This window comes from Phoenix dactylifera, unplaced genomic scaffold (genome assembly GCF_009389715.1).
Source record: "Phoenix dactylifera cultivar Barhee BC4 unplaced genomic scaffold, palm_55x_up_171113_PBpolish2nd_filt_p 000046F, whole genome shotgun sequence".
Classification (NCBI taxonomy): Eukaryota; Viridiplantae; Streptophyta; class Magnoliopsida; order Arecales; family Arecaceae; genus Phoenix; species Phoenix dactylifera.
Window position 1 is genome coordinate 2,386,212 of NW_024067669.1, and position 22,635 is coordinate 2,408,846.

Genomic DNA, 22,635 nt, shown 5'->3' on the forward strand with positions numbered 1-22,635 from the left:
TTCATGCGCTGGTGAGGAGGCGATGATCCGTGGGATTGGAAGTGGAAGGCAGCTGGGTCTGCGGTGATCAATGGGAGGGATCACCGAGGAGGCGATGATGGCGGTGAAGACGTGGACGCGGGTGGCTTGATTACAGCTTGGATCACGGCTGTGAATTGGCTGCTGGAGGAATCGCGGAGGAGATGGATCCGTGGATGGCTGGGAGGAGAAACGGGCATTGCTGCATCACGGAAGATTGAGAGGAGCTGGAGATCCGATTGCTGGGAGGAGGCGTGGATCACAGACGCGGGCGTCAGAGGCTGGAGATGTGGACGTTATGGGAGGAGACGCAATGGATCTAGGGTCGTGATCGATGGGAGGCACCGCACGGGCCGGCTGCAAGGTGGGGATGACGCGGAGGAGCCAATCACGGCTTGATGGGCGTTGGGAGATCGCTGGAAATCACGCCTTGCTGGGACATGGATCATGGCTTGATGCTGGACCACGGCCTTGGGGAGACGCTGGTGATGAGGTGGAAGATGAATACGGACGCGTGATGCTGGAAATCCGGAAGAGCTGGCACGGGTGCTTGGCTTGGCTGAAAATGGGTCATGTGCCAGTTTCTGCAATGGAATTGGGTTTGGAGGAAGGTCTGGGAGATACCATTTCCATCCAATTAGTCATATGAATAAAATAATGTGATATGAAATTTGGCTTGTAGACAGACGGACTAAGTTCGTCACGGGTCATCTGTTCTGACTAGAGGTCAGTTGCAAGTCTTTCAAGTCATGGGTCACCCAGCACCTTATAGTTATGACATGGCCAATTTAGATTTGCCCAAAATTATTTTCCAAAAGCACAAAAGAAATGGAGCCGATTCGGACCCGAACCCGACTCGGACCCGATTTGAAGTCAAATTTGTACTCAATGTGCATTTTATCTCTAATTTATACTAATCTATGTTAAACCCGAATATAATATTAATCTAGTGAATTTATCATTATTAGTTAGCAATAACACTAATTTTAGTAACATGTAGGTCGCACTTTTGTGCTCTCATCAGTTTTTCTAAATTTTACTTGTCGAATTGACAAGAAAAGGCTGCACTTGCGCCAAACACTCTCCCACTTCATCCAACATGCATTGAACTCAACTAAGAGTATCATCATTTTGCATCATTCTTTTGTATGACAGATCCAAGTTAACAAATATGGTCACTTTCAAGAATTCATTTTTAAGTTCAAATAGTCAACCGAAAGAAATCTAGTACATAAATCATAACTGCGAATTCAATTTGAAATTGCATTCCCTGTATTGTCATTTATCTAATCTGCGGCTTTATTTCCCTAATTGACACATAATTTCATATCATAACTATTTAGATTTGGCCTTGACTGTAGGTCACATCTGACCGATCAAAAATATATGACAAGTAGAGACTTCATATCTTAAATATCTGTTGTTAACTAATTTAAGTAAATGTGGAGAAAAATAAGGGTGGAAAGATGACCCATTAAGGCAGTTTTGTTTGTCCATGAAATTTCTTAAAACAGATGACCAAAAAACCTGTTTTCTGTAAAATATATCTTACAGAAAACAGGGGGAGACTTGTTTTTCCAGAAAGTCATTTAAGTTTTATAACTTGCCTGAATATACCAAATCAGTTACATACAAAACATAGCGAAACAAATGTTTTTGCAAAAATAATTCATTTTAATTATTGAAAAATCTATTTAGTAATACCTGGCAAACAGCCCATTAGTGCAGGATGACCCAGTTGAAATTTTGAGTAACCCAGTGGAAATTTGAGCGTCCTTTCGTTACTTTATTCTCAATAAAACGAAGAGGCTCACGAAGCCATCAAAATGTGAATTTATCATTACTCAAAAATGCTTTCAGTTCAATCAATACAATTCTTAGTATGCTAGCATTCTAACAACACAATACAGATGCTTCTCTTGACCCTCAGTTTCTCCAGAAAAAAATTTAACAGATAGTAAAACTAATAGACTGTTTAGTTCTTGTATACCATTATCAAACCTCTTGATCTTTCTTCTATTCCTTTCGTGCATCACAGACACATAAAGTAACCTACAACCTAAAGCCTGTAGTTGTTAGTGCAACCAATATATGCACTTTCTCCCTGAAAGAGAATTCTCAATCTCAAAGCCTTGGTCATCTTTTGATTTTTCTAGGATGTACACAAGGAATTCAAACCACAAAACTAATTCCTGCTATACTTCACATAACTTTCACAATTTTTATATTGTCTTGACATCTCGCTCTGATGAGTGTTTACTTCTCTCATCCAGATTGACCTAGAGAATGCATCCCCCAGAGCATCTCTCCTATAACATTTTACCTTTAGCAACTACATGTTCGACAATCCAAGCATCCCATTCACATCTTTCTCAATCTCAATATTACCAATAATAGATCTGTCCACCTAATTGATACTTCCACTTGAACCAATACTGCTTATCTTCCATCATCTCTTTTAAACAAAAGACAAGCTTCTTTCTTTATGTCCGACCTATTAAATTGATAATCCTAAGTCAGATATGATAAATAAAGTCTAGTATAATGCCTTTCTAAATTTCCATATATTTAGTCGCATATTACAATCCTAAAATATCTAATCTTTCTTCTACACATTCTAGAGTACTACAATAATAAAATAAGTTCATAACCACAATGCATCATAAATTGGCAGGAAGTTATTATGCACTACAAACTGGCAAAGATTAGAAAATTATCAACGAAACAGTGAGCATAAAGGTCAACTGATCACATGATACTTTGTAATTAACTTAGATACCAATGTACAGATCATATGCCCTCGCCACATTACTAGAGGTGCACATTCTTTGCACCAATAATCAAACTGGTGTTATACCTAATTAACTCTGTACAAAACACAGTAGAACCACAACCCCTTTAATATACAATTCAATATCAGATAAAAATACCTAATGGCATCTGATATCAAAATGAATATAAACATTTACCCTCTACAGAGTACACTAACTGGTGATCCTTTTGTCATCACAAAATTAAAAAACAATGAAAGCATGTACGAATAAGAACTAAGTAACAAAGTAATTCATAAACCAGCAGACAAGACAAGGTCCAGCACAACAGAATCCGAAATATATACAAAACAATGTAGAAACCATCTATGAATAATATTACAATTAACAACATAGATCAAATTAGTAATATAACAAACAAACCATATACTTCATGAATTACTGCATTAGAGCACCCTCTTTTATAGGAATAAAAATCAACGGAAAAAATAGCAAAATTTTAAATAATTAACATCATTTCTCAAGACAACGATGACTAGCTCACCAGAGCCCAAAATACAATGCTAACATCTCAACATCCCAACAGGACTCCTTCCTCATTCAAGGTTCAATATTGAACCCAGGTAAAGACAAATCCCAGTTACATGTCTCGCACTAAACGAAATTAAGCAAGAAAGAAGCCCTAGCTCTAAAAAAGACAAGGAGCAAAACCTAGGGCGTCCTCAAAACCCTAGCTTCGTTCGGCGCCAGTGCCTGCGCTTGGCGTTGTACCTGATAAACGAACGAAGAAGAAAGAAGCGAACATTGAGAGATATGAAGATAGAGGAGATAAAGATTTATCAAGAAAACCATCGAAGAATCCAGCTGAAGAAGAAGAGACATCGAGAGCACCTGATGGTGTTTCCGGTCCTCATGCGGATCCAGTGGGGGATGGGGCGGTTCTGCCTCATCTTCTTCGCCAGCTTCTTCTTGATCCGGAAGGTCTTGTGCGACGGCTACGAGAAAGAAGAGCAGAAGAGAACAAGTTTAGGAGAAGGATCCGACCGAAGGAGGAGAAACCGTAGCTGGAAGAAATCATAGAAAGGAGAAAAGAGCAGTAGAAAAAAAGAGAGAGCGGAATCGGGGTCGAGAGACGCATACCATGGCGCTCGACGGCAACAGCAGAAACCCTACCTCTCGGAGAAACTCGGAAGCGGGGCCTTCGCCATTTATAGGTAGGAAGGACGAGATGGGATCCGAGAACAGCGTGAGGTCAGCTGGGGATGGGCTGAATGGGCCGGGTCAACCAAAGGCCTAATGAATCCAGCCCATTAACTGGACCAGGGGCCCTTGGGCTTCAATATGGGGCCGAGAAATCTATATTCCAGACTAAATTCGTCGCAAGAATAAAAATTTAAGGAATAGAGAGAAGATAAAATAAAAAAAGAGTAAACTTGGAGATTATTGGCCAGTCCAGCAGTTTATTATTCAGATTCAAAACCTAAATAACAAAAAAATTTGTAAGTGACTCGCATCTCATATCTCTACTATCTTGTGGTTTCAAAATTTAAAAAATTATAGCATATATTTTTTTTACTTGTGAGTATCCCTACGGTGGCCCAAATTTTAGTAAGTATGGTTTGCGGATTCAACTCTTCTCTTCAGATGATATCTTCAAAAAGAGAATGGGAAAAAACTAGGAATATATTACTTAATAGATCGAAATGTGATAAAGAATTAGGGTTGACTCCTTTTCTCTTCCCAAATTCTACTCGTATCTTTGCTCTTTCACCTCATCATATGGCTAAGATACAATCCACATTAGGTAGCAAACACTAAATAACAATCCAAAAGTTTGTCAATACATGTTCACTCTTGGGCTTACTGAGTATGTGTGTATAAGATTTAAACCAGGTCTATGTTTTGCGTTTTAATTTAGTACATTTAATTTGGGCTTAGGTGTGAATAGTCTTCTCCAAACTTGAAGATTGACATCCCAATCTATGAATCCATCAAATTTGTCTATTTTACAAAAACAATATTTATTAAATCCTAAAAATAATTTTATTATATTCATGGGTATAAGTAAACTTATATACACTTGTATCATTCATGAAGAATATATTAAGATTTAAATCTCTTTCTATTTATAAGATTGGGCTGATTATATCTCTGCCCGTTCCTCTTCTTAACCAAAATTATCTCTTCTTATCCTTTCTGATATCTTTAGCTAAAATTCTAACCCAATTATCCTTCAACTGATATCTAAACAGCCTAGTCTTATGCACAAATTTTACTCTAGCATAGTGATATAATCTTTTTCAAAATCTTTTCGAGTAATATTTAAGTGACCATTAAAAATCATAACCCCACAAATCCTCGAGGGAAGGCAGAATGCAAATCCAAATTTTTATTACAACTATGACGCAGCTTCACCAAATGCCAGCAAGATAAGCTAGCACCTTCAAAATGCCTTAATGTACATCCCAAAAAAGAGGGAAAAATAAAATACAACATAAAAAGACATTTGCTTCTCATAAAATAATATCTTTCTTGAAATTATTTTTTCTCTATTAAATGCATCTACATTGATATTTTTGTGCCTCCCCGGTTGTTGGAAAATTGAAATAAATGAAGGAATAACTTCTCTTTTAAGGTTCACTACTTCACGCCAGCATAGAAAAATTGGTGCAAAGATACTTTGGATATTTCTTTTTTCTTTAAAAAAAAAACTTTTGATCACTTAGCCCTCCAATATTCTGGGAAAATAGTAGAATAGACTTATTCCTTAATATTCTTCAATTCACATAAACAAACTTCACCAACTAAAATGATTTATAAAATGAAACTAGTATATGCAAACGAACTACAATATAAATGAGGTGCCGTCACAATCATTCCAGAAATGGTAATAGGATGGATATGTGTCGAGTAGGCCATTATATGTAGTTGCCTTGTAATTGGAAACCACGTATCCGTATCTATCCTTACTTGCCTCGGGGTAGGGTAGGATAGGGTGGGCAGAGTTAAATGAGGCAGATTGGGATTGGTCAGGATAGATAAAATTAGAAAAATCATCTCTTTTCATACAAATCAAACGAAAAATAATAATATAAATTAAATCTTAGTACTTTGCATAATATTAGATAAAATAAGGACCAAGGCATATAACATAACAAACAAATTTTCAACAATAATAGAAAGAAAAACAAATAGATTGAAATACTATCCTTTAGGATGTCAATATTTCATAAACTAAAAAAGCAATTAACTAAAAAAATGAACAACTTGCATATATCTTATAGCCTTTTGTATGGTTAATTTTTTTTCATAATCAATCACAATACTTTCTTATCCATTATCATCATAATCATTATAATCATCAAGGTTTGCATATGACTTGGAGCGAACATTGCCATTATCCGTCCTCCCTTGCCTTAGATCCGTTGCAGGTTTTAGAATGAAGATTCACGCCTATTATTGACTCTAAATGGACTGGGTAAAACCCACTTGTTAAGGTCTAATAAGCTCAAGTACTCAATTGGGCAGAGTAAAGTGCCATCCCTAAAAGCACCTTATAACTTTAGATACTCATGTATTGCTAATAACTCATATTACATTTTGGTAGAGCCTCTATTTTGTTAGTGGCACACCTTCTATTTGTTCAACAGTTGTTACCTTCTATATTTTCTCTATTTTTCTCTTATGTCAATTCCCTTAGTGAATTGGAGTGACCATATCAATATTTCTCTCAAAAGAAAAAAGAATCAATGCTATATTCTACTTTTAGACCACATATATATACGTGAGTGTGAGCTTGTGCATCTTTGTGTGTTTGTGTTTATATGCATTAAGTAGTTCAAAACTGGGCCTAAAAACTTTTGGAAAAACTAGGCTCAGGCTTGACCCGACCTCAGGCTCAGGCCCGACCTGAATCCGATTGGGCCAGCTTGAATTATCCATTTGGGCTAAAAGCAGGATTGACCCCCGAACCCAATTGAAGCTTAATCTTTCAATCTTTCATACTGCAGTTTCATGTCATAGTATGAAATACTATTGCTTCACATTAGCAACCATCTGATGATCAGAAATATATTTATCTAAAAAGTAAATTAATAACAAAATCGGTAATGACATTCTTATTTTCTAAGCAGTTCACAAACAAGTATCTCAATTTGGGCTCTATTTCGGGCCTGATCTGGGCCGGGCCAGGAATAGATCCTAAATATAAAGCTCAAACCTGGTCGAAAACTTTTTGGGTAGCGGGTAGCCTGATTTGATGGGCCCCAGGACGGCTCGGACCAAGTCCAGCCCTAATTGGAGTGACAACAGAAAAAACCGACCCAAAGCGGTTCGAGGCTGGCCAAATCCCTGAACCATCACTGGTCCTCTCTTCCCTGCTCGCCGACTCGCCTTCTCTCCCTACGCTTCGACTACCGGAGGCTTTCCCGCGCGGTGGCCGGGCGATGAGCGCGAGATGGTCGGAGGGCCCCGTGTTCTTCCCTCAATACTCCTCTCCCATCACTTCGCCCGCGTCCGCCTCCGCCTCCTTCTCGGCGCCCGGCCGCTCTCCTCCACCTCGGACCACCGCTCCGACAAGCCGCCGCCGCCTTCGCCACCTGCTGAGGCGGGGGAAAGATACGATGCCTACCGCCAGCTTCAGAACCTCGACTTCATGACCGCCGCTAAGATCCTCTTCACGACCCCTCCCAAGAGGAAGAAGTTCGGGTAAGCCCTTCCATCATCCCCCACTTAATCTTTGTAACCCCATTATACAGCACTCTTGAATCCAGTATTAGGGTTAGGGTTCTGATTCTGAGGCTATTGGTTCTATTGGTTGGATGCAGGCTTGATTTCCATCTCGTGCAGCTCTTCTTTGCCTGCATGCCTTCGCTAGGTATTCATTTCTTGCACTGGATTAAAATCGGGTTTTTATTTGGGAAGATTCCTGCCTTTTGACGTCGAAATCTGTGGGTGTTTGTTTTGTGATAACAGCTGTGTATTTGGTGGCTCAATATGCTCGATATGAGATCAGAAGAATGGAGGCGGTAACGCTTCGTGCTTCACTCTCTTTACTTTCTTGATTGCTGAAGAATTCAGTCAGTATGTTGTTTAACTTGGTTTTTTACAGATGATTTTGCTTATTCTGGTTAGGCAGGAGCTTCATAAACTGTCAAATGTAGCAATCGGGTAGTTCTTAAGCATAACACACTTTTGAAGCTAATTCAATCTGATTTTCCTCTTTGGATGCACATTGCTTAATCTACTTGAACTAACTAAAAGATGAATTTGATGGAATAAGGGAGAGAACTGATTTGGCATATTTGTATTAGTATCTACATTTGATATATAACATTGTAAAGCTACACTATGGTTGTTAAGAGAAGTCATTCAGAAATAGTTTATCTGGGTTCTAACTTGATAACTTTCTATCTCAGATTATATGTAGAGGTTTAACTTGTTTTGAATAAAGATATCATAGCTTAGAAACCATGAAATGAGTCCATAGTTGCAAATGAACAAAGTGACATCCTCAAATTAAACTTAAATTTTTCTCTGTGTTTTCTGACCTGTATATCTCGCAGAACAAAATATTTTGATATTTTTTTGTACCTGCAATTTTATCTGTCCACTGTTGTGTCTATTTACACTCTCTTGCAATGTATATCTGGTTCTAATATGCATCAATTCACTTAAGGCACAAACCTGTATTATACAGTAAATTTACGGTTATGTGTGTAGATATGCTTGTGATATTTACCTGATCTGCCTCTAGTGCTACCTATCGATGAATTAGTCTTCGACAAATATAATTTCGATTTAGGTCAGTATACAATATTTCATGAAAATCATTTATTTGTGAAGTATATAATAGTTCAAATGTGATTACTTCTAATTTATAGTGAGCTAGTATGGTACTGTAAAATCATTTTTTCACTGAAAACATTATACCTGTGTTCTACATCACCCAAAGAAACTCATGCTAACTTTTTTCTGACTACTAATGCATGGCCTTGGGATGGAAAACTGATTATTTATATGCATGAAACTATAACAAAATTAACATGAAGATGTCATGTGATACTTATTAAAAATGCTGGGGCTGTAAAGAAGCCTATAGAATCGCATAAATGGAGTATTATGATTGGTTAAATATGGGTTAAATCTGCTTGAGAAATAAAGGATCCTCTGCCTATTGATAAGCCATGGGGCCTTCTTATGATCTTATCTAGCATGGTGCATGGTCTTGATAAGGGACGCTTTTCTGATGGCATTATTACATGTTTTACTTTGGGCAACAGTTAAAACCGAAAAATTTGGAGTTTTCGACTATGACTATCCGTGACAACTTCTTTCTGTGCAAGAAATGTTGATGTAATTCTTGTAAGAAAACATTCTAAAAGTGGATGAATGAATAGTAGATTTAGTGATGAGTTGTTGGAACTTTCATAGGGTTTTCAGGCTTTGGACATGTTTTTTATTAAACCATATTCTTTTTCGAGAACTATGATGGGAGAAATCCTGACCAAAATGTCTTTAAATCATATTTGGGTTTTAATTATTATTTAAAACTGTCAAGAGTTTCAACCCGATATTTTGGTAGTGACGAAAAGTTCCATCATTCCATGTCCTGCCTCCTACTTGCATTAGTTTTTAAGAGTGTCATCAGCTTCTGTACGGCTATACTGTTAGGTCCTCCTTCACGTCCATCTGTAATTATTATGGGATTGATTTTTGTTCAAACTTAATACGCTAAAAACCTTTGCTTTTGGAAATTACTTGATGATGTATCTATTCTCGTTACAGTATAACTAGAGTTCGCCTTATATAGTATTAGTTGGTGTCCAAATAGACACAGGATTTGGATTCAATAAACTAGGTAGGTGACTTTGGGTGCAATGTGGAAGTTTTTGAAGAAATATATATTTTTTCTTTTTTTTAATTGATTAGTCCCATGTAATCACAAGGGTTTAGCATGGCTTCTCATGGTGAACCGATCAGGCTTTGCTTTGCCAAAACCAAAGTGTAAATGCTGTTAACATGAGAGTTATCTATCTGTATCATTGTATTAATTGTTGTTTACATGCTAAACTTGTTGAGTTTACTTCTAGGATGCAAAATAGTTGGATTCAATCCTGATCTACCATGAATTGGATCTGACTAATTTATTTCTATTCTAGGATTTAGATACAAAGCTGGCCCTTGTACTTAACGAGAAAAGGCTTCATCATGGCTGTTAGTAGGGTCAGACTAATGACCAATTGAACAACTTGAACATATTGGTCAATTTGGTAGGGGCATAACAGGTCTGCTTAGGTGAGGTTGTTTCAGTACCCTTTTTGATTAAGAAAAAAATCAATGTTTTTGAGAATGAGAGCTAGAGGTTCATATATAATATTAAGGTTTGAGATACCATGGTATGGGGATGTACCGGTCACATCTTAGTGTAGTATGTACTGCAGCATGCCCCTGTATCTACTCATGGTTTATGGAGGTTTGAAATACTGTGGTATTATATGGTACAGTTATGCCCTCGATACACCACAGTATGGGGAGTATGTTATTGCGGTATGGTTGGTTTTGCAAACTTTGATAATTGTTATTTATTGTGCAATATAAAATATTAAACTAAGATTGCAAGTTTGTCTACATGGAATCTCTCTGTTATTAGTATTATTAGATATTGGGCTCGTCAGTCGCAAGTTTGTATTTGAAATTTCCTATCAACTTATCCAAACTTCTTGACAATATAGTTTGATGACAAGGCCATCAAAAGGGTGAATGTAATACCCCAAGTTTGCAATGTATGACCAATGGATATAATAGTTGGTTACTAACTAGTTGGTATTGAAATGATTATGATAAAAATTTTAATTTTTTTAATATATTTAAATATTTTCAGTGTTCCCCTAACGAGTGTTTTCAACAAATTTGCACAAAAAGACATGTATTTTAATAATACTAATTTTTCAAAAGCATTCAAGTGTATCAAGACTCAGTAAGTCTAGTTATTTGATATCTCTTTGAAGATATTGTTATTAGCTTTTTGAGTTTTAGTAGGTGTGGATTCTTATTGCTTCCATTGTTCTCTTTTTTCTAATACTATATTGTTCGCTCTGTTTGGCCACTTGTTGAGCTGTATAGCTCACCCACCTATTTATCATGTTTCAAATTGAAGGACTTGTTGGCTTAGCTTGCTAGAAGTTGGAAGTATTTTGGGTGTGCATATCAAAGCCTACTCTAGAAAGGGACCTAGTGTCATATTGGGCGTTGTATTACAACCTGTAAGGTATGTTATAGATTACTATTGTGTTAGGAGTGAAGAGAGAGTATTGTAATGTCCCTATACTAAAGGATGTAAAATGTGTGTATAATGAATTAGTTTGTGTATTACGAGACAATGGGATAAAATAGATTTTGTTTTGGCTTCAATGTATTGTGTTTGTCAAAATAAATTTTGAATGATATTTAGCTTTTCTCTGTTTGAACAAATGGTCATTTGTTGTATAATTACATGTTATGTGCTTCCGCGATATTCAGTTGAATTGAATTCCGGCCATTGATTCATCAAAATTGTTACCAGACTCGGGACTTCGCAGAGCTAGGTACCAGATCGTGACAATGAAAGATTTAGGTACCTTTTCAAAAATGATTCCTTCTCCCTGGATGACCTTCACTAATGCTATTAGATAATGCTAGATCTTCATCGTTGCAAAAGAGGTTGTGTAGTTAGACAACTGATTATTTTAGCCTTTTGGCTCAACCAACATTGTGAACTTTCTTTTACTTATGATTCATCAGTTTTTCTGTTAGTATGAGTGATATACTTATGTATATCTTTGTGTTGTTAGTGTTTTCATTAAGGCTTTACCTTTTAACCCAGTTTGGACACCAGCAAATAATGTTAGAGTTTATAATAGCTTCCTTGATCCCAATGCTGTACTAGAGGCCATTACTTGTGTATATTGATCATATTATCTTTGATTATTTGACCATTATTTTTCCCTTTTTTAGTTAATCTGCTTGTTTGCACCAGTTAGTGTGATCATGTCTGGTACATAACATTTATCACTATCTAATTTTATCCTGTAAATATCATGTAGAATTTGCCCATTCTATTAGATAAGCTTTGCAATTCCCAACAATTTCATCATAGTTTTCTTGGGTTGTCTTCTGCATGCATGCTGACCTCTCTGGACCCTCAGTAATATAATGTGTTGGTGAACATTTTCTAAATATAGATGACCTAGTAGGTAACTTTATGTGATTGTTTCATTGCTTTAATCTGTTCTTAGACTATAATGTTGTTTCATTGATATTCTAGGTTCAACTTTGTTATGCATTGGAAGCACTTTTTACAGATTGTTGATGTTGTAGAAGCGCTTAAATATGTTAAAATATTTCGGTTCTTCCAATAGGAAATTAAGTGATCATTTAGTACATGGTGTTCCAGGAAGTGGAGCTGAAAAAGAAACAAGCCGAGGAAGAAGAGAAAGCAAAAGAGGCTGAAGTTAGTTCAGTTGAAGAAGAGCCTGATTCAGAGCTATCGAAGGTAAAAGTCAGGTTGGGTGCATTGGAGGAAGCTGTGAAGGAAATTGTGGATGAGAAAAAGAAAATTTCTCAATCCAACCTATCCAAGGATCAAGAAGTTGGAAATATAGAGCAGGCTGTGTCTGCTGGTGAGAAATCTGATCCCCAAAAAATGTCGAAAGCTGGTGAACCATCAACAAGCAGGAGTGGGGAGCCTCCGACTAATATTGCAGTGGATGACCAGCATAAGAGACACACAAGAAAGGCCTCAAATGGAGAGACAGGATCTGGAGAGTCGAAGAAATGAAGCGATGCTGGTTTGCGATGGTGTAACAGCAGCTGCTTGATGGGCGGTGAAATGAATAAAGGAACCCTGTTACAGGAGAAGCAAGGTTTTTTCCACTGATAAATTTTAACCATTTGTGCATTGCTTGTTTGACAGTAGGGGATAAGTTCCATTTTTTTAAGGTGACGAGCTTCTTGATTGCCACCAAAATGCATGTTGATCGGTAACCTGTATCCTTGAAGGAGCCTGCTAGAGGTGACATTCAAGTGGTACGTTCATTATATTTAAGAGAGGAACCTTGTATATTATTCTGTCATTAGATGGGAATTCAAAATCTCTTACGATGAACCATGACTTGAGGGAGAGAATTATGACTGGTTGGAGACTCTGAGGATATGAACAGTCTACTTCCCCTTAAGAATTCCTTTTCTTCATGCACATGCAACAGTGGAAAACAAGACACCATGTCGTGTCTCGTTATCAGAAGGAGGCCCTCCTGCCTCTGTTGCAATTTTAGCAGAAAATTGCCCAATCCTCACTCTTACTGAATTGATGGCTTTTAATGCCGAGATCTGGTTGTTGCGTTATAATGATGTTCTTTGAAGGAAAGCATGGTTTCTGGCAATTCTGAAGTCATTCAATGAATTAAAACTCTCAGATTAATTGCTTGTCAGATCTTATGAATTGGATTAGAAAGTTTATCTATTTATCCTGCTCATTTTTAGTTAATATTTTTGCAAAATGCAGCAAATATGTATACAACAAAGGAAAACTGCGATCTGCTTCGGGCAGCAACTGGTAGATTGGTTGGTGTCCAAGGGTGCAAGTCTACACCAGCTGTTTCTTTACAGGGTAAATCATGTCCTAGTTTAGAGGGGGATCAGCCATTAACAAAGAAAAGGTCTTGATGCACAGTGGAGAGGAGTTTTTGAGGTAAAAGTTTGAGACTTAGAAATTTTTATCTTCCTTGGGCTATATCCATTCTCATTATGTAACAGGCTAACAGCTACTTTGAGAGCTCAAGAGCTGTTGTTTTAAACCACTCTCTCCTAGACAGGTCTTCAATAACGGAGATTCCTCGGATAATGGACATCCTCAAAATTATATTATTGTAGTCTGAATTGGAACCGGAAAAACAAATTGTTATTGCAAATTTACACCATTATCACTTTTTTTTGTTGGTAAAAGTCACACTTTTTTTTTTGCAAAAAATGATCCAGTTTTCAAATTTTCATATGCTAATGCTCATGCTCATGCTCCTAGCTTCCTGGATAAAGTGTGTGCATTTATTATGAGTAAATATGTGCATCAGGTAATTATCGAGAATGGTTCACTAAACCCAAAAAAAAGGCTTCATAACAAATTTTTTTAACTATAAAAAATTTGTTGCAACTTTTTTTTGTAATATTATCAGGTTGGGTTCTTCTTCTACCGGTATCGAGTGAAATTTATTGGACAAAATCTTCAGATAAAATCAGCTCGATTTAGATAAAAAAATTGTATGGATTTTGCTGCATTTATTTTTAAAAATATGTATCATTCAACTCCAATTAAACAAATAGAAGAGCATTTTGCTCGAGTCAAAACAAAAGTATTTCAAAATTTTACTTCATACTATTTGTGCAAGATAAATTAAAGCTGTCATAATGACTAAAATAGAAATAACTATAAACCCGAACAACTCTTCCTGTACCGGGGCAAATAATGGGCGTTACATACCGCAGCGGTAACGTTACAATGTTATAGCGGCGTCATTTCAGGCCCTGCAATCTCCGCGCTTCGGAGGTGGGCGCTTCCCAAAGGCCGCCCTTAAACCCTCGCAAGAAAGCTCTCCAAAACCCCCATTAAACCCTCGGAAGAAGCCACGACCCCGCCTCACGATGGCTCGCTTCCTACTCTCCTCAGCACGATGTCGCCTTCCCCTCCTCCTCAAAAGTCCACCCTACTCCTATCTCACTCCTCTTCTCGCCCGTGCCTTCATCGCCGAGCCGCGCCCCTTCGCCTTCGACGAGAACCTCCTCCGAATCCTCCGCTCGGAGATCGCCTACCTCGCCGATTACCGCCCCCCTCACCCGGTAACCCAATCCCCCCATTCCTTACTCCTCCCGTTCCTCTGATTTCCCCTCTCTAATCCTTTGTTCTGGCCTGCTTCGTCAAGGCCCCGGCGACTTTTAAGTCCTTCTCGGTCGAGGACCGCCCCGGGGAGCAGTGGATCCGGCTGAGGAGCACTCACTCCGGTGGGCCACAGGAGGACATCAAGGTCGACGCCACCATGTTCGACGGCGCGGCTCCGATCCCGACGTCCTCCATCTCCAAGAAGGTGGAGGCCTTGGAGCAAGGCCCCCACCTCCACATCAGCCTCGTTGTCGAGGTGTCGAGGGGCGACGATCGTGGCTCCGTCCTCGAGTTCATCTGCTCCGCCTGGCCTGATTCCCTCCACGTCCAGAAGGTCTTCCCCCTTCGCCAGAGGGGCGCCGTCCTCCGGCCTTACATGGGCCGCGACTTCAAGTAATTCCATAGCTTTGAAATTTGATTTTTATTTACAGAATTTGATTTTTATTTCTATTTCCTGCTCCACTTTGTTGTTGTCATGACTTCAAGTAATCCCGTACTTTCAAAATTTGATTTTTGTTTCTTGTTCCTGCTTCAATATGTTGATGTAGTGACTTCAAATAATTCCATAGCTTCAAAATTTGATTTTTATTTCATGTTCCTGCTTCACTTCGTTGATGTTGTGATCTGATCGAGATTTGAGGAATGTGATGGGTGGTGAGCAGGGAGTTGGATAAGGGAATGCAGAGCGCTGTGCAGGAGTACCTTGAAGAGAGGGAGGTCGATGATGAGCTTGCTGAGTTTTTGCATGAGTACATGATGAACAAGGACAAGGCAGAGCTGCTTCGCTGGTTGAGGATTGTAGAGGCTTATGTCCAGAAGTAGATACGGTTGCAACTATTTATGGGTTTGCACTTCTATTCTCTCCTACTGGAATTGTTCAAGGTCACTGATTCATTCCAATGCTTATGCATTGCTGAGATTTTTTGTTTGTTTGCAGAATGCACCTCTCTTTCTCATTTATGGACACCATAAATTCATTGGCGATTTTGCATCCATTTCTAGTTGTACTTCAATCTCATATGCGATGGCATAATAATACAAGATCTGTTAGACATGGTCACGAACTTTTACAAAGTCATAGAAGCAGCCAAAGTGGGAAAAGAGTTAGAGAGTAAGTAGTAGCATCTGGATGAATATTTCATGCAAGTGTTTTCTGAATGATTTCTTTACTATTATTTTGTATGCCTAGTATGAAAAGGGCATGATGTGTAATTCAAAAATTGAAGAAGATTTGATGATTATATTTATTTATTTATTATTATTATTATTATTACACACACAAAAGTTGGACAGAGGTGTTGGATTAAACCTAAGAGTTAGAATGAAAACAATTTACATTTTAGAGATCTTTTGCTTAATCTGTTTAGAAATTCGGTGGAATAGAATGAGATCCTCAACACCTAAAAATTCACCTGATTACACTCCTCCATGATTGCTCAAAGTAGACACCATCAACTTGAAAGCTGGTCAACTTAATAAGGTGACCCCAAAAGTTGATTAAGTTTTAAATTTGGTCCAATGCATTTTGTGTCTGGGATTGTCTTAAGTTGGCATGTTTAAGTTTTGAGTCAGCTCAAATGATTATTGGGGAATTCATGTCTCACCATCTGCCAATTTTCACAATTAATGCAGAATTAGTTTTATATAAGATGAACAAAGCAAGGAACTACATGCTCAGGCAATACCAATTGACAACGTGAAATGTTTAGGCATGGTGGCATGGCTTGCTGTTAAGCTTGTGCAAGGAGAAGTCTAGCTGATTGCAGAAGTGGTGTTAGCTGTTGAAATTGGAACTGGCGTGTGTGAAAAAGTAGACTAACTTACATGGAACTAGTTGACAGATAAAGTTAGGAGATAGTTTGGTAGAAACAGCAGTAACCACATAGAATTGAATCTAGTTATTTATTTGATGAACAATTGATGAAAGACGAACAATTTATATGAGGGAAACTTATTAGAGCTTTTCTTAAAAAATCTGAACAAGTATTCTTGCTTAGGCTATCAATAGAAGGTTGGGACCGGCCAGAAAACAAAATCTACATAAGCAATCATATGGTTTGATGAATTTCATAAGAGGTCAAGCAAGATAAGCATCATAAAGGATTATTCTGATGGCACTATCAATAATGTGCTCCTACTTTTAGTAGTCCTATATTAAAGGTCTAATTTAAACACTTCCACCTTCCCACTAATCATAATTTGCAGATGGTTAAAAATACTTAGATGCTCCATGATATTTTTTTTTGGTGGATGCTTTGTTCTTAGTTGATAGGTATAGCGGAGGTAGATTCTATCTCTAGAATTGTAGAACAAAGTTATTGGGATAGGGATCTAGCAACTATTAGAATAAGAGCTTGTGGACTTTGATTTTAGCAGGAAAATAACTAAGTTCGGTCCTAACAATGATTGACTGCCAATATGCTGCAGCACTAATATTTGCTACATTTGACCAATAACATGGAAGAATGTGGGCATAAGTGTCACCATTCCAATGAATAGAAGGGGTTGGATAAATTGGTAATAGTTGGAGAGTTATATGATTGCTTGATGGTTGGTGGCAGTCAATGAGATATCTATAAGAATGATGATAAGATAATAATGTTGTACGTATCATAATTCTATGCCAGAAGTTAAAGGCAAAAATGATGAGCTTATCAAAGATGAGTATGTTAAATCAGATCAACAGTAAAAGGAGTTACCAGAAAGCTAGATATTTATATTGAGAGGAAGCTTAAGCACTAGACACAGCTGGGCAAAAGGTCAGTTTATCTGTAAGAAGGCTTTGGAAGTAGTGGTACATCGCTTATATTAATCCATGACTGAATATCCTTACAGTTCATATCCACTTGATTTTTCATTTTTCTGCCTTCAGCTTTGAAGATTGTGAGACTAAGATGCTGTATCAGATAAAAGGGCTAAGTGACTCTCGATGAAATCTAACACAATTCCCCCTTGCCATAACAAACATCCATATCATTTTGTTTTCTAGCTCATAGGCCCAAAGCCCCATGGTCCCCCATATTAGGGATATGAACCTGCTCTATTTTCATATTACCTACAGTATATAATCAGACCTCCTAGTTAATAGACTATGCTGAGTAAGAAATCTATCCAATGTTTAAAACATTTTATTCAAACGTCTGAAGCGTGCTTTTGCCTGTAACTTATTTTGAACTACCTATCAGGTAAGCACTTTAATTTTCAATGAAAATGAAAAAATCCAATAAAATTGTGAAACAAAAACCTTTGTAAGCTATCTGCTTGAAAGGGTAGAAGATTTTCAAAGAGAATCTCCTTTTGTCCTCCCATCTGCCCATATATTTTGTCATCCCAGACATGAAGAAAACAAGAATTTGAATACTGCTGGTTCAGTACGGTACCACCAGTGCCATACTATTCCGATGGAAAAGTTGTACTGGTACAAGTGCAGGAAACTGCTTCTCTCTTATACCGGTTCATACCGGGCAGATCGGTTCTTATCAGTTGTATACTGATGGTCCGTAAGACTACCAATTGCATACTACTTGCTTTTATTCTTATTGATATTGACTGTCTCGATCTGTCCCAATCATGCTAAATACTATACCATCCCGCATCAAAACTGGTAGAGGGCTTAGTACTGGTATTTAAATCCTTGGAATAAAATGACTTCCTTGGAAGAGTTGACCATCCGTCCAATCAAAATGTTCTTAGTTTACTCTCTCTAGAAATAATTTGGTGTTGTGTTGAGGGAAAGTTCATTACACGGGGAGACTGCGCCTTTGATTTCTAAAACCTACTTCTCATGCACATATCACCTTCTTTACCTTACTTTTCTCAAACTGACACCAGCCTACTAGTTTCTATGGAGCAAAATTCCTGCAGCTATAAATTTTGTACTCCCATAAACTTGTCCAACTTAGTCTTTCTTTTCTTTCTGCTGTAACTTCCTCTGTATTCTTATAAATCTTCTGGGCCACTGTAACAGATTTCCTTAACCTTCGCATATAGTAATTGAGGAAGATTGACAAAAACCGACTTCTTAAGAGTGGACCCATAGTCTCATATTCTGTGGATGTGTCTTGTTACCGGGCCGTGGATAATAGTTCTGTGCAATGTTGGAAGAAATGGTTTGATCAAAATTTGAGATGATCCAACTTAATCACAAGTTTTGTAAGTCTATAAGTTGTCAAGTGACAACATTACAGGAATAATTTGAAAATAATGTCCCTTTTCTCATTCCTTGCTCCCTGCATTTATTTTGCATTTGCTCAGATCTTGTATTTAACAGAACATAAATTGCAGAGATGCACTGGTAAGATGGAGACTAACTTTACTTCTGAAAACTGTTTGCTTTAAGGATAGTGCTTCAGTGACCAAACAGAATCAATACTACATCATTTATTTGGTTCATTTATTCATTTTGGCCCTGGCACATAGTCGCATTAGTCAAATTCTGCCTATATGCTTTTATATGCTTTTGTAGGCATAGCATGCCTGAAATGTATAATCTTTTTAGGTGGCGAGATGATTTCTAGCTTTTAGTATATGTGTGACATCCACTTTCACATTTCAGGATCACTGATTGCCCAAAGATCAATTCTACTAATAACAGAACTATGATTTGGTGCTGCAATATTCATCTAAACTTTCACAGTAAGTGCTGGTGTGAAACACTAGTTTAATGTCGATAGATCCTTCTTGAGAATTGCCATGTTTAACCTTGCAATAGGCATATGACAAGGACTTTAAGACTACGCACCATTGTATTGTTTGTGGTGTTATTGAGGGGGATCATTCGACTTACTTTATTTAAACAACAACAATAAAAACAGGAACATAATAGTTTGAGATGTGATTCAGGTTAGGATTGGTTTCTGTATTCCAAGGAATGAAGCAGAGTGGAATTTGGGCAGTAGCCATGCTGGACTTGCGCTCTTGCTGGAAGAAATATAGCCAGCCATAAGATTGAGAAGCAGCAGGCCTCTTAGCAGGTGTACTTCAAAAACTAAAGTGGGGTTGGATCTGAAAGTTTTATCATGCTGTGTCTCTTCAAATGTTCTTGGTGACAGCCACTGCAATCTGCTGTTTTAATTTAAAATTATAGTCGTACTAGGGCAAGTTAAATTAACCTAGTGTTGCCTAATAAAAGTAACCTCTCACCTTGATTTGGCTTATCTACCTTTACATATGCCTCTCCATGGATGCTTCAATGGCGTTCAAACTCCTAGTGTTGCCTAAGAAAAAAGATACAAGTCTTTTGTAGTTCATGCGTTGTATGGATTCTTTTTTCTTGGCTCAATCTTCTCCCACTTGCTGGGATTGCAATGCCCATTCTTGATCCAATCTTCACTGAATCAATGTCTTCTTCCAACATGTCATGCAAATATTCTATTTCAACTCCGAGGATTCATATCACCTGTTGAAACATGGTTCTTAGACTTTGAATCCCAACTTGCTACCTGTCTAAGTTGATAGCAACAAACTCCATTACCTTAAAAGAGTGTTAATTATTCTTTGCATCAAAGTATGTTGGGTCCCATGAGAATCTATTTCCCCATCCATTTCATCATGCAAATCTTGACTTCATCCATCTACCTGCAAACTTTATAAGAAAGAACAAGTAAAGAACATCATTTAAATAACCCTACTTTAAAACATCATTACTGCATAAAACTTTGTCCTCCTTGAATCCTAAGCCACTCCAAGGGAATCCAAAGTACTTTTGAACCAGAGCTGGCTAATATCCCATTGGATGCAAACCCACGTACAAATGGATGCTTTGATGGATTGTCGCTGGAAGAAAGCACTCTGCTAAATCACTGGGCCCTTTTTCTTTGTTTGACGTGGATGTGGATGACTGACATGGATCTTATCTTTCACTTGCGAGTTCTCAAAAGAAGAAGAAAGAATGAGTGCAAAAAATGAGAGCAAATAATATGGTATTCCATTTTCCTTTTTATCTTTTTCATGTAATCCAAAGCAGGCCTTGGCCAAACTAAGCATGAGATTTCCATCAGTCTTTATATGACGGGCAGGGAATCTTCAAAAGTACGCACTCAGTTGGGGCGCCGTCAATCACGATTTTAGTAACAGCATTATGAACATGATGATAACTCCTGCCACCTCCCATTATATTATTAAAGTAAATAACATATAAATATAACAACTACTATATTATATTATATAGTAGAATGGAGTTAATTATAAATTTTTTTTCAAGGTTAAATTAACGACGTTAGTAAAATCGTTTATCTTATATGAAAAGTCGAAATTATTCTTAAATGGATAGCGGGATACCTATATTTTTCTATGTCCTCAGTGAGTTGTTATATCACTTAAAGATCATTTTGGTCATTCTTGAATTCTTTTCTGATATGGCATGTAGGTGTTAATGGTTTGACTAACGTTCTGTTGAGTTATGGATTAAAAATAAGCATTGGTTAAAAATAAATCTGAGAGAAGAATATAGGTTTTTCAAACTATTGGATATAAGTGTAATTTATCTCTAATTTTTATTTTTTTTATAATTTACTTTACATGATATTATATTATTTATTATTATTATTTTATCATTGCAATATTAATTATTTTTAAACTTCAAATTTTGTTAAAGTTGTCTGATAAAGTGATTATATGGTTCAAAAGTTTATAATTCTATGAATAAAAAGAAAAGGAAAAAGACAAATACCACCATTTGTTTTGTTATTATTCATTTTTTTCATTATAGTATCATTATAGCATCTACATATTATTCCTATGGTCATTCTAATATTAAATATTTAAAATTAACTTGAGATGTATAATAGTTATTATAATTATTATAACAGTTAATAGTAATTTTGCCCGCCCACACGCTCAAGTCAATACTATCTCCTGGCTTGAAGGCTAAGAAAAAAAAACCTTTTATGACAAAACATTGGCCAAGAAAACAACTACAACCACAGTGGAAAAGAAAAGAGATGATAAAACGTTTTGCTTCAATTATCTCACTCCTTCTAGAGTGTAGCTTTTGTTTGGTTCTTGTGGCTTTGGTTCCAAAAAAAAAAAAAAAGAAAAAGAAAATTGAGCATCTTGATGATGTAAGTGGCATGGAATTTCCTTGTATGCAAGAAACAATTTATAATCATCTCCCGGATCTCCTAGTTCTTGAAAAAAAAAATCATGGTTCAGATTTCTTTTTTCTAATAAAAATATTTCATGTCCTCATCAGGAGTTTGTTCAGTATTACACAGCGTAGCCACTAAAGCTCAATCTTCCTAACTACTCAAAAAAGGAGAGGGGAAAAGAGAGTGGTGGTTAGCAAATGCTGCTTGAGATTCGAACATGAGAAAGTTGAAGTAGAAAAGCAGTCCCATTTGAGGATCTTGCAATCCTTTTGTTTTTTAAATCATTTTTTATAATAATTTCATACTAATTTTTTTTCTTTTCTTGTTTTAATTAGTAGTGTACAAAGATTTCTGGTAACCCTTGCCATTCAAATGTACGACATTTAGGTTAGCCTGTTTCAATGGTTGAATGCAAGCCAATTGCAACCCATCCATCTTCCTTTCTTTTATATGTGCAACCTTCTTTGGTAAGACCATCTCTCTATATTACCCAAAGAAAAGGGTGCAAGTTTATGTGCACATGAACATAAACTTGCATGCACATGAACAGTTCTTCAGCCATGTGATAGGAGAAATTGATGTAGCTTGGAATTGTTGCCATATATGAAGGTTTGGTTGATTATTAATTGTCAAATAAGTATTTACCGGCTTATAAATAAAGTTTATGTGTGCATATTGGACACCTTAAAGCATTTTTGGAAATGAGTTCATGTCATTGTTCACTCTAAGAATAATGTAGTAAAAGATAAAAGAGAAAAGCAACATCAAACGAGGAAAGACTTTGTCAAACTACCTCAAACAATATTGATTGATTGGATCATGTCTATTCGACAAATGTTTTCTCCTC

General features: G+C 37.1%; 2 protein-coding genes across 6 annotated transcripts; one reads left to right on the forward strand and one right to left on the reverse strand.

Annotated features, from left to right (window-relative positions):
- Positions 1-3,145: 3,145 nt before the first annotated feature.
- On the reverse strand, positions 3,146-4,011 carry LOC103712149 (60S ribosomal protein L39-like). Its single transcript, XM_008798594.4, has 3 exons — positions 3,930-4,011; positions 3,681-3,784; positions 3,146-3,560 (listed from the first exon to the last, which is right to left on the reverse strand). Exons 1-3 carry the CDS (start codon positions 3,930-3,932, stop codon positions 3,512-3,514), a joined length of 156 nt encoding a protein of 51 aa, XP_008796816.1. The 5' UTR covers positions 3,933-4,011; the 3' UTR covers positions 3,146-3,511.
- A 3,117-nt stretch (positions 4,012-7,128) lies between these two features.
- Positions 7,129-15,967, forward strand: LOC103712158 (uncharacterized protein At2g39795, mitochondrial-like). 5 transcript variants are annotated; one of them, XR_005506997.1, is made up of 5 exons: positions 7,129-7,496; positions 7,616-7,665; positions 7,764-7,816; positions 12,223-12,854; positions 13,333-14,099. XR_005506997.1 is itself a non-coding variant. In XM_026806774.2 (5 exons), the coding sequence occupies exons 3-5, from the start codon at positions 14,466-14,468 to the stop codon at positions 15,520-15,522; spliced, it is 705 nt and encodes a 234-aa protein (XP_026662575.1). In that variant the 5' UTR covers positions 12,622-12,854; positions 13,333-13,518; positions 14,346-14,465; the 3' UTR covers positions 15,523-15,967. The 5 variants fall into 5 exon arrangements, 3 of the variants coding, with proteins under 3 accessions (XP_038971971.1, XP_026662575.1, XP_017699642.1); XR_005506998.1 differs by having other exon boundaries at positions 12,223-12,691; XM_026806774.2 differs by lacking the exons at positions 7,129-7,496; positions 7,616-7,665; positions 7,764-7,816 and adding exons at positions 14,346-14,660; positions 14,744-15,093; positions 15,363-15,967 and having other exon boundaries at positions 12,622-12,854; positions 13,333-13,518.
- The last annotated feature ends 6,668 nt before the right edge of the window (positions 15,968-22,635 follow it).